Source organism: Fistularia commersonii, chromosome 3 (assembly GCF_037954325.1).
Source record: "Fistularia commersonii isolate RoL2024-O1a breed Wild chromosome 3, RoL_Fcom_v1.0, whole genome shotgun sequence".
Classification (NCBI taxonomy): domain Eukaryota; kingdom Metazoa; phylum Chordata; class Actinopteri; order Syngnathiformes; family Fistulariidae; genus Fistularia; species Fistularia commersonii.
The window spans coordinates 20,003,688-20,016,031 of record NC_141286.1 but is presented as its reverse complement, the minus strand read 5'-3'; the positions used below and the strand labels follow the sequence as shown (position 1 = coordinate 20,016,031).

Below are 12,344 nucleotides of genomic sequence, written 5' to 3'. Positions count from 1 at the left end.
GAAGAGGTTTTTTTCTTTGTAATTTGGCAATAGTGTCAGCTCCAACTCTCTAAATTGTATCATATATTTAAGTAAGTAGGGCGGAGATAATCATGCCCTTTATGTTTTCCTTTTAGTATAACCATCTCACTGCTCATGCATTAGTAAAACAAAATAAAGGATCAGATATTCACTGGAGCAGACGCTGGAGAAAATTATTTCTGACCTATTAACCTCACACTGGTTCCCATTGGCTCTAGTTTTAAAGAAAAGGGGTGATGGGGCTTTAAATGTTTTACTTTGGTTAAACCTATTATTTCAATATTATTTGGGCTTATTGTCACCAACCACTTCAAAAAATACCACTTTTTTTCTCAAATTTGCCATTGGTAATCTTGGGCAGAAACCGCAGCTTTTTACTCAGTGTATACTCCCTCAAAGGTTGACCACATTTTATATAACATCATAATATTAAACATACTATGTCTCAACAATCACTGTACTATATCCAGGTAAATGGTTGCATATTTCTCTGATTTTGTTTGAATTTTTTGGGGGATTTTGTGACTGCATTCTTGATGAGTTCTGTTCATCAGTATTCCTAGAAAATAATTGGGTTATATCACACATATCAAGTTATAACAATTGCAATCTCTGTGCTTTTTTTCATGTAATACCTTTCCTCTACTGTTATTTTCCCCTGTCAAACAATAACAGGGCAGTTGTTAGAACATCCAACCCACAACTAGAGGGTCCCTGGTTAAATTCCAATCTACCTTTGACCTTTCTGTATGGAGTATTCGTACTCTTCCAGTGTCTGCATGGGTTTTCCTCCCATAGTCTAAAAACATACAGTGGGTTCATTGGAGACCCTAAATTGCCCAGAAGTTTGAATGAGCGAGCATGTCTCTGTACAATATGTGGCTGATGGACAGGCGACCTGTCCAGGGTGTATCCCAACTCTTGCCCCAAGACAGCTGGGATAGGCTCCAGTCTCCCCACACCCCCACCGGCTGTGACCCTGAGTGCAGAACAAGTGATATAGATAATGAATGAATTCATAATGTTCCATAAATAATCATAAAACAATGACAGAAATAATGACTTCAGCTCTTAGATAATGCAGTGGTACCATTCCTGCAAACTCCCATAAAAGCCTAAGAATTTGCTTGTTAATGACTAACATAAATATAGTCATGAAAACTTCGGTTAAGAAATGTTGAAAAATGTCCTCTTAAAAAAAGAGTCCAATTAATGAGATGCAAAGATCTTCAGTTATTTTGCAAAAGTTCAATCAGTACAATCTGTTCAGTGTCTCAGAAGCCAATATACTGCATATGGATGTAAAAAATGCAAAGTGTTCTAGTTTATTGTGTAATATTGAGCAAAATAACATTGTCATATTGTTTTAAGACTATCATATGTCTGATGGGTTCACCTTATATGTATAGTTGTCTACACAAAGTTTTATCATATTATAGTAAAATATGGTATTTCCTGAAATTAATTAAATCTGTGGAACGGAAGTATAAAGTATAAAGTAGTATCAATTGGAAGTTCTCAGGACGAATACACATTAAATGTACACAAGTACCCTACCGATTTGCCTCCAGTCACCAAATCAATAAATCAAAGTATGAAACAAACAAGGTTACAATACTTCTCCCTTAATCAAGCGAGAATGTGTCTCAACAAAGATAAAAAAAAAATATGGTCTGAGCATGGCTGATTTTTATTTATTTTTTTGCCCCAGACTGAAAGTTTGATGTTTACAGCAAGTGAAATGGTCAGCAACTTCATTAGTAACACTTCTGTGTATCTAAACTCACTGCACAAGAAAATGCAAGCGAATCTGCCCATCAATAATAAATAGGAGGGGTGCTTTGAGCTTTTGTTAAAAGTTCAGTGGCGCCTATGTTGCTGAGCCAATGTTTTGTTGTCTGTTCTTATACCAAGCCTATTTTATGCCAGTGACAGAGCGCCTGTATTATCCATAGAACTCAAGGTGAGAGAAGTGAAATACGGAGGCGCAGTAATAGAGCAGCTGTTGAGTCAGAGCCCTAGATGCATTTGAAAATGAACGCTCAGCAGACTGAGTGTGTATGTTTACTCGAAATTTCAAAGCTCCAAAATTATTAAAGCAGCACTTGGCTGACAAATTACATCTATTAGCATTCGAGAATGTTAGGTCATGAAAATGTGGCATTCTACCCCCCCCCTTCCCCAATCATCTTTTTAACTGCCTCTGTCACATTTGAATATAAGATCTGATAAATGACTTGCTGTCTCCCTAACTTAGCCGCTGTCCTAATTGACAGACAAATCCAGAGCATAATGTAGCTGTAATTTTGCAGGAAAAACTCAGGTACCACCCTATTGAACTGGTTTGTTACATGGTCTTTTGTTCCTTGAGACAGTAACCACTTTGTTAGCTGTCTTACGCAGTATCCCATTGTCCCAGAGATGCTGTCCCATGGTTTTTATCTGTGTTGACATGTGGCATGCATGCAAAGCCCGTGTATTTGGATTCCTGGCGAGTCTTCAATAAACCCAGGCTGTAGAGCGAGGCGATAAGAGTCTTCACGGTGCAAACACTGAATAGAAACTATAACTTGAACAATTCATCATTTCCATCAAAGATGAAAGGGTGTGAAAATTTATTTTCACAGAGATAATTACCAAAATGATTATGGTTATCAGTATTACTTTGGGTATACATAAAACAAATGGAAATGGCAGCTATAAATTAAACTTTGAAAAAAGGCTGTCAGAATATTTACACGGGAAACCCCTAAAGAGAAGGAAAGATACTGCTCTAAATGTTGTGCTTCAAGAATACACCAATGAAGAATTTGTCAGCTGAAGTAGGACTTTGCAATGATATTTGACTGATATGAAATTATATGTATTACAAGTATTTAGAACCTGTAAACAACTAAATCTTAAATAATTCAGTGTTGAGTCTTGACTATTCCCCCATCTAATCTCAATTGGCTCACCTAAACTAAGCATAAACAACGAACCAGGTCCTGTCAAAAAAAACAAAACATAAAATACATGCAGTCAATGCATGTATTTTGCATGAAGCCCCCCGAAATCGCATCGATAGTCTGAAATTGCAGTCAGACAAGTACCATTTTCGTGGCAACTGCCAAACCCAGACTTATCCATCAGATTGACAGATAGAGAAGTGCAATTCATCACTCCAGAGAATGCGTTTCCAGCATCCAGTGGTGGCATGATTTACACCACTGTATCCGACGCTTTGCATTGCACTTGGTAATATGTGGCCAGGATGCAGCTGCTTGACCATAAAAACCCATTTTATGAAGCTCTCTGCATACTGTTCTTGAGCTAATCTGAAGGCCACATGAAGTTTTGAAGTCTGTAGTGATGACTCTGTAGAAAGTTGGCGACCTCTTCACACCATGCGCCTCAGCATCTGCTGACCCCGCTCCATCAGATTATGAGTTGCTGTCATTCCCCAAATACTTCCATGTTCTTATAATACAACAGACAGTTGACTGTGGAATATTTAGGAGCGAGGAAATTTCACAACTGGATTTGTTGCACGGGTGGCATCCTATGACAGTTCCATGATGGAATTCACTGAGCTCCTGAGAGCGACTCATTCTTTCACAAATGTTTGTAAAAAACAGTTCTGCATGCCTTGGTTCATTTTTTTTTTTTCACCGTGTAAGTGATTGGAAAACCTGATTGCAATTATTTTGACGGATGAGTGAATACTTTTGGCCATATTCTGTAGTGTACGTGTGTTCTATGTTCTCATACATCACACATCTACTTTTAATTTTATTGTGAACCATTACATAATAAAAAATACAGTCATAAAAGATACTCATGAGAAATGTTCTGCAAAAGATAAAATTGTACTGACATTCAAAAGTTACTGTTAAACCTCCAGGAAAAGATATGGCCCCATAGGTGACTTTATATCCTTTGTTAACTTAACATAATTACCAAATATGTGCATCAAATGATCACAACATAATAATGTAATTTTATAAAATACTCTATTCTCTTCTTTCAGGTTCCTCATAGTCCTTTCTTGTCTGATTCTAAGCGTTCTCTCAACCATTGAGCAGTACCAGGCGCTGGCTCACACAACTCTCTTCTGGGTGGTAAGTGTTTACACCAGTTTATTCTCATCAAACATTTTCCATCATTTGTGAATCAAACACTCATCAAAAATCATCTGATAGACCTTTTCCTGTAATACCTTGCCAATATTTCCAAAAGTGAAAGACCGACAAGTCCAGCATACTTAACGTTGTAGTGCCATGTTTAAACCACACCTGACTGAAACATTGTTAAAATGTATCATAGCAAGGTTGAGGTCAACGCAAACTAGTTAGGAACAGACTGATCTTGAGGCAAAATGCAGTTCCCTTCCAGCAGACATCACCATTCACATTAAGTCATGAAATCACACTATTCATTTGAAAAAATGAATGACTGATCATATAAAAATACAAGTTTTTATTATTGAGTTATCTTTTTAGCAAATCGGGCGTTGTGTTAGTATTCCTAGTTTCCAAGGAGACATTAATGACCACTGCAGGTCAAACAATACAATTGTGAAGACCTGCAGTGCTGTGACGTAGTGTATTACAAAAATATAAATGAATACATAATGCCAACTAATTTGCCAGGTAGGGTCTTCCTTCAAATTCACTGTTCCAGAGGGCATGCAGTAGATACCAGTAAAAATCACCCAAGCCACTCAGTTAAACGAATAGAAGTGGAAGTCTAGCAAATACATTATTTTCTCATTCTATGATGAAGTACTGGCTGTTCAACAGTGATATATGTTTGATAAATTTAGAAGAAGCTTCCACTTTGCTTTCAGAAGGCATCTTTTGTTGACAAAAAATGCCTCAGCAGGGTTGAACGTTCCCATTTTTCTTCATTTCCTCATATCAAACCTGTCCCTCACAAGATAACCTGATATGGGTTGGTTCAGTTAACATGATCATGATGATGTTTTGGGGGCTTATGAGGAGAGGAGTTTGGAGATTTGCTCGGCAGATTTGTCTACTTCCCAGGCTATGATGGGACATGAACCCCATTATATGTAGTGATGCACTTGTACAAAAAGAAAAAAATAGTCCTATGATTTAAATAACCTAGGTTTTAAAAAATAACTGTCTAAGAATACATTATACGTATTTTATTTTGAAGGTCGGTTTTCTCGTGTCTTTCAAGCCATGAAATTTCAGTTTTGTTGAGTGAAGATACAGATCCTCTAATCTTAATCACTAGTCTGCAAGCAAGATGTGTCTGAAAGAAGATTTGATGGGTCTTTTGAAGCATCTCAGAGGGAAGGTGCACCTTTTTTCTGTAACAGCACTGTTTACTTTGGAGATAGAGCCTGTAGGCTTTCTTTCTTCAACTGTATCCTGATATGATCTTGCAATCCGTTCAGCACTTCTGCCATGTGTTTGTTGGCTGCAATTTGGTCAGAGGCTTAATTCCAATGTATTGTGTCTTTTGGAAAAAAGATTTTTCTATATTTTTCCATGTGAAACACCCCATTAGAATAAATCAGAGGATGCGAATAACGTATGGTTACATAATCAGCTGACATTTAGATATCACCATGTTCTTTGAAATTGTTTATATATAAGCACCTTATACTAGTAATGTAACATGTTCACCTGGATAGAGAGGTCAAAGGTTACTCTTTTTAAAATCAGCACCAGATTGAATAATCTTAACCTGTGATGCCAGCTCCTGAGAAAAGGAACTGTTTGGGTGATAGGTGAATCACTGCAGCTCAGACAAAAGAAAACCCTTTGAAAGGATTAATAGGACTGGAGGATTTTCTTTGAGGAGGATTGAAGCGTACCATATGCGACAAGTTCACCTTGGCCTGAGGATAATGGGATGAAATGGTTCTAGTGTTTCTGGCACATCAGAATCTCAAATCCTCCAGGTTCATAGAGAATCTGCTTGCAGCCAGAGGCTCCTGTGTTTGACTCACATCTGTATGAACAAAGGAAACAAGAGCTGTGTTGTGAAAAATACAACGTTGCCAAACATAGTAATATTCAATAAGTGTCAGACACATATTAAATATCAGATATAATATACATGCTAGTAAAAGAAAATTCCCCCTACCCTTAAATAAAGCTTTGTAAACCATTCTTTGGAAGAGCAAATGTTAAATTGCTCAAATGTTAAAATGTTCAGTACTTTTGGTCCATAAAAAACCCCTCCTTGCTTTTGTATTTATCATATTTTATAGAAAATATGAAAAATGGAAGTTATTTATTTTGCATTATTTTACTTATTACTAAGGCACTTTCTACATTATTACTGTATATCGACAGGTTCAGTGGGTTGATGAAGCTTGCAGGTTTATTTTTTGTTGTGGAACAGAGTAATGCTAACAGCTACCGGTGTATTTACAGCTAAATAAGTAGTCTAGCAGGTCCTATAAACAATGTAAACACCATTCAATAATCCAGGACAACATTACTTTGCAGCATATCCTCTCTAAGTACCACATATCTGAAGCTTTCAAACATGCTGGAAAATCTGTAGCTGTTTACCAGTAATGACCAAGATTTCATTTTCCGTCCAGAGAAACATTTTTTCTCCACTAGTGTCATCCAGCGGTACACAAAAAAAGCACCTCCTGATTCAATTAGCAATTGAAAATGAGGTCTGCAACATCATGTTTTACCTCGGCCCATTTTCCTTACATTGAATTCAGATAATGATGATGCCAGCATTGGATTTCATAATTCATGAAAAATAGCTGAGGGTACAGTCTGACAATCAGGTATATGCATTGAAAATTATGTGTGTAAATGCAATGGAAGAAAAAAAAAATACATGAAAATTGAATTATATACATGGCTGTGTTTCAGTTGATACTGTATATTCCTAAAAATTTAAAGAACTGCTTTTAAATTAAATGTCACCTATCTATGTAACCAGTAATAGTTTAATGTTAATCACCTAATTTTGTGCTGTAGTATTCATGTACATATACAGTACATTCAGCATTCAGATTACTTATTCTAATAAGCACCACTGCATTATAAAGTCCAGTGCAAAATCTTTCTCTTCCTCTTATTTCTGCTCCATAGTTTTTTGAGGTTTGTTAACTCCACAGTTGTTTTTAGCTCTTTTTTTTGTTTTTTGTTTTTTTGTCTCAACCCTTAGAACCTTTTTTTTATTTTGATTTTTTTTTTCACTGTGCAGCTGTCATTTTGGACATTCAACACATGTATTCTGCAACATGATGTATTTATTTGTTTTGGATCCAAAGTAGGCATCCCTTTGTTTAACATTTTTGTTCCTTATGCAAATAGGTAAACACATCAACCATTTCCAACAGCATAATCCGTTATGTCATAAACCAATGCAAATTATTTTGCTGGAATTGCAACCTTAGGTGGGTGGATAAAGGGGGCAGGCAGGAACTTGATAACGATTAAAGCTAACGGGAAGTCTGTAACTGAGGGAAGTGCTCACTGTTGGCTATAACATTTTTTATTGAGAAGTACTTTACAGAAATAAATATGCATATTATTTCTCAACTCAGCATATAACAAGATAAAGGTTATGTTTATGGAGTATTCCAGGTGCCTTCTGTACTTCATACCCCCTGCATTGCGTAGACTGCATGCATTTTCCAGCCTGGATTTCATTTCCCAAAAAATAATAGTATAATGATAGCAGTTTCACATCGATATGCTCAATATGCTTTGATGGTTTTTGCAACAGTGCCAGTAATTTTTGTTATTGTCAAACGGGCATCCGACAAAACTAGTCAAATGTCACAGAAGGTGATCCATGGGGTCCATGCCTCCCGACGTATCAACAGTCCTCTAGTCACCTGGTGACAAATTAGCACCACATAATATCACAAGCCTGGTTTAGCATTGCAGTATAAAACTGTACACCTGACACCCATTTGAGAAAGAGGGAGTTTTGTACCCACCCAATGTGTTTTAAGCATTGGAATGCAAAACAGCCAAAAATGTTGGCGGAGAATCAGATGGCCTAGATGTCAGTGTATATTCTCAGAATTATTCCCATAAAATATGTTGGGATGTTTTCTGTTCCTCTATTACACTCACTCTGAATGTAACAGGGGAGAAATAAACAGTCCACATTGCTTTGGCTCTGTGTCCCCTATTATTTGTGTTTGTAAATAGAATTTTAGCCCTACATTCTAGTTTTTCCTTTGCAATCCACAGAGCAGATTGTTGCACCGGAAGTGGAGTTTCAGTCAAAGACACCAAAACAGAAAGACTTCAGGATAATCCTGGTCTCACAATTACTGACTTTAAACAACTATTAAACTGAATGAAACTGTTTCATAAATAATGGATCAATCCAGGACATTAAAACGACCACTAAAAATATTCTAATCAGTGAAAATTTTATTAAGTCCGTCTTGATAAGACTTCTATTTCAAGTTGTAACTATGGCACTGGAGGTAAATCCTCTTTATCACTTGAGATAAAAATGGGGGAAAAGTGTTCAAAAATATGAATAGTAAGAAGATTACCTTCTGGACACTCAATAATTCCCAAACTATTCTGACTTCTCCCCTCAATCACATCATCCTGATTTCCTGAACTGTTTCAAGATCAGTAACAAACCAAACACTGAAGGCAAATATGTAGTTTGTTGACAGTAGCCTGTGTTATTGATGTTATGTAGTCAAAAGCTCTTGACAAAGTGAGTGCGTCTTGTATGTATTTATTTATTTATTTTGTTTTGTTTACAGCTATTTTAAAAATCTGAATAAATTGGAAAGTTTCACTAAAATTGTTCTGATTCTGCTCTTTGACCATTACTGCTTACTTTTTGCTTGTTAATGTAACCTTGTTGCTTTTTCATGTTTTGAACCTTGGAGTGGGAATGTTCTGCAAATAACTAAGCATTCAATGTGCTGGCTTCCAAAAACACAGTTCAGCTTATTAAGAAATCTAGTTTTATGGTACTTTGTATTCACTAACATGTATAATCACTGAAGAAAAACAAACACAAATCACAAGCATTTCTGTATCCTAAGTCTCCACTTGTTTGTCTTTCCAGTCTTTCACTGCTCAAGGATCATTGCACCATTCAAAATTTCAGACTATCAATGTGATTTCAGGGGTCTTCATCAAAATGCTTTTTAAGGATTATAGGAGGTGTAGAGGTAGTGTTATTCTTATTTACACCAGTTCATTACTTTCCTCGTGATACTGTATGTGCTCTGTTTGTCTTCCTTTTGTCCATTTGGATTGTATGGCCTTTCCATTTAACATGTTTCATGTCACAGTGTGGGGTTTATCACCCCTCCAGTCCATGAAATAAAACAGTTTGGGGAATGTTGAAAAAGAACATCAACAAAAGATATGTTAAGAGTGAATGTTATCTTGGTCAAATGAATACAAGTGTACAGAGGAAGCAGCTGTGTGTTTCTGCCAGCAAAATCAACATTTCTAAAGCTGTTATACCATCAGTAATTTGCATAACTCAGTAAAGGGATTTTTAAAAAAACATGTTGCACATGTTTTAATGTGCTTGAAATTCTGTTAATGTGGTGATCAAGTCTAGCAAACAAGCACTAAATCCAGCAAGTTACCTCATCAAGTAATTCACATAAATACAGTGTTCTGTTCTCTTATAAACATAGCATTACAATCTAATGAGATTATCATTAATAAATTAATAAATTAATTAATTAATGATAATTTCAGAAATATTGATTAAAGTTTGAGATGAGGGTTTTTCCCTGAATCAATGAATAAATACAAAAACTTTTTTTTTGTTTTTATTTCAGGCTCTATATTTTTCAATCTTCTTCTTCTTCTTTCGGCTTTTCCCGTCAGGGGTCGCCACAGCAAGTCAACTTTCTCCATCTAACCCTATTCTCTGTATCTTCCTCTCTCACACCAACTACCTTCATATCCTCTCTCACTATGTCCATAAATCTTCTCTTTGGTCTTCCTCGAGACCTCTTGCCTGGCAGCTCCAATTCCAGCATCCGTCTACCAATATATTCACTATCTCTTCTCTGTACATGACCGAACCATCTCAGTCTGGCTTCTCTGACCTTCTCTCCAAAACATCGAATATGTGCCGTCCCTCTGATAGACTCATTCCTGATCCTATCCATCCTGGTCACTCCCAAAGAGAACCTCAACATCTTCATCTCTGCAACCTCTAGTTCTGCCTGCTGTATTTTGGTCATTGTAACAGTTTCTAGTCCATACATCATCGCTGGTCTCACCACTGTCTTGTACACCTTTCCTTTTATTCTGGCTGAAAGTCTTCTATCACATAGTACCCCTGACACTTTTCTCCACCCATTCCAACCGGCTTGGACCCGTCTCTTCACCTCTTTTCCGCACTCTCCGTTGCTCTGGACTGTTGACTCTAAGTACCTGAAATCCTCCAGCTTCTTGATCTCCACTCCCTGTAGCCTCACCGCTCCACCCGTGTTCCTCTTGTTCACACACAAGGCTCTATATTTTTCAATGAGGCAATCAAATAGACACTTAAAATTACAGATCGACATAAGAGTTACTCACGCTCTCATTCCCAATGACATCATCTTTCTTTGTTTAATTTTGCATTTCCTGTGTGACTGTCAGTCCTTTGCTGCACATTTAGGTTACAACATAAAAGATGTGGAATCTCTTCTGCATTGCTAGAAAGCGACAATATTTTATGAATTGCTTGTTTTATTTGCACATCTCTGTGTTTCTGACATTAGACAGTGCAGCACATGTGAAATAGGGTTTTAATCACACTCCCTAAACTATCTGCTGTCAGCAACATTATCTGTGCGGCTGCTACATATTGCTGATTAAATCATTATTTTACAATCACTGCTGTGGCTGACAAAGTCATCATTCATTCTGCCAAATAACAGAAGCTCATGTTTGTATTCAGCTGTGATGGAAATAAAAATGGTCTATCACGTGGAAAATTAAAAACTAAGGCTAGTTGCACTCTTGTTGTTTTTCAAACAGATATTTTGAGAAAAAATGTAATTACAGATCCTTGATAATGACATCCTCTTCCTCCAAAATGTAATAATAATAATAATGATAATAATAATAACAACAACAATGATAACAACAAAAGCACTAATAATATGAGGGGGGAGAAGAAGAATACTTTGATAATTAAATTTTAATTATGATAAGATGCAATTATTTCATACATCAATGTGAAAACTGATTATCACGTATATAACTATATATTTGTGTGTGTGAGTGTGTTTTCACTGATGTTTTCCCACTCATTTATCTTCCAGGAGATTGTCCTTGTGGTGTTCTTTGGTGTGGAATATTTTGTCCGCCTGTGGTCAGCAGGTTGCCGCAGTAAATATGTTGGCATCTGGGGACGACTACGCTTTGCCAGGAAGCCAATATCTATTATAGGTGGGGCCCTGACACACACAAACACACATAAAATACACACACACACACTGACACAAGCCCATCTATACACATAAAAGACCTATGACTTCCAGCCCTCACAGACAGTAATCAAGCATCATGTGTAAAATACTGGAAAGCATGAAATTAAAACTGCCATTGCAATTTGTTTCTCTAACATCAGCTTTTTCTCAAAACTGCCAATGACAGGTGTGTATTTATAGTCAGGCAATGAGTATTACAGTTGGGATTAAGTGTGACCCCCACCACTCATTCTAGCACTTAATTTAGATACTGATCTCATGATGTCATGTTTTTCAGTTTCTCAATGTACCTTTTACTTTCAACATCAGAACATTTTACCACTATCATGGATACTTGTTTATATATATGTGAGTGTGATTAAATTCTCTTATTCTCTGTCAATGCAGACCTGATTGTTGTCATCGCCTCAATAGTTGTCCTGTCAGTTGGCTCCAAAGGCCAGGTGTTTGCCACCTCTGCTGTAAGGTAAGATTAAGTACTTTATCTGAATAGACTACATTTTACAAAATGAACTCTAGGGGATGTCTTTCATGGTTAAGCCTTGGCTCCAGCACTGGGAATATCTTGCAGGAAATTATAATTACCTTTTATGCATGGTCCCAGGTCAATCAGGGTAAAATATGTTTTCTGAGTTTGCTGAAGAATATAATTGAGTGGCATGCATAGAGCTATGGCTCAGCAGCTTTGAAAACTTGAAATGCCAAGTCTTATTTATCAAATATTAATTGTAAACTTTAATTGACCCTGAAAAGAAATGAGAGCAAATCTGTTCAGACCTACTCTAAAATGTATCAAAAACTATTGATTACTGTAGTTCATAGATGTAAGTTGGTGCCAAAGCAGGAGACGGATCAGTATCCCAATACAAAGTAGAATTTTGAGACAATGTTTTGTGCTCTG

General features: G+C 36.6%; 1 protein-coding gene across 3 annotated transcripts in view; it reads left to right on the top strand.

The window, feature by feature from the left end:
• kcnq1.1 (potassium voltage-gated channel, KQT-like subfamily, member 1.1) overlaps positions 1-12,344 on the top strand; it is a 39,351-nt gene that overhangs the window by 3,195 nt on the left and 23,812 nt on the right. For all 3 annotated transcript variants that reach the window (XM_086139947.1, XM_086139937.1, XM_086139929.1), the window contains exons 2-4: positions 4,031-4,121; positions 11,276-11,402; positions 11,831-11,909. In XM_086139947.1, coding sequence (XP_085996073.1) covers positions 4,031-4,121; positions 11,276-11,402; positions 11,831-11,909 — 297 coding nt within the window. The remainder of the gene's footprint in view (positions 1-4,030; positions 4,122-11,275; positions 11,403-11,830; positions 11,910-12,344) is intronic.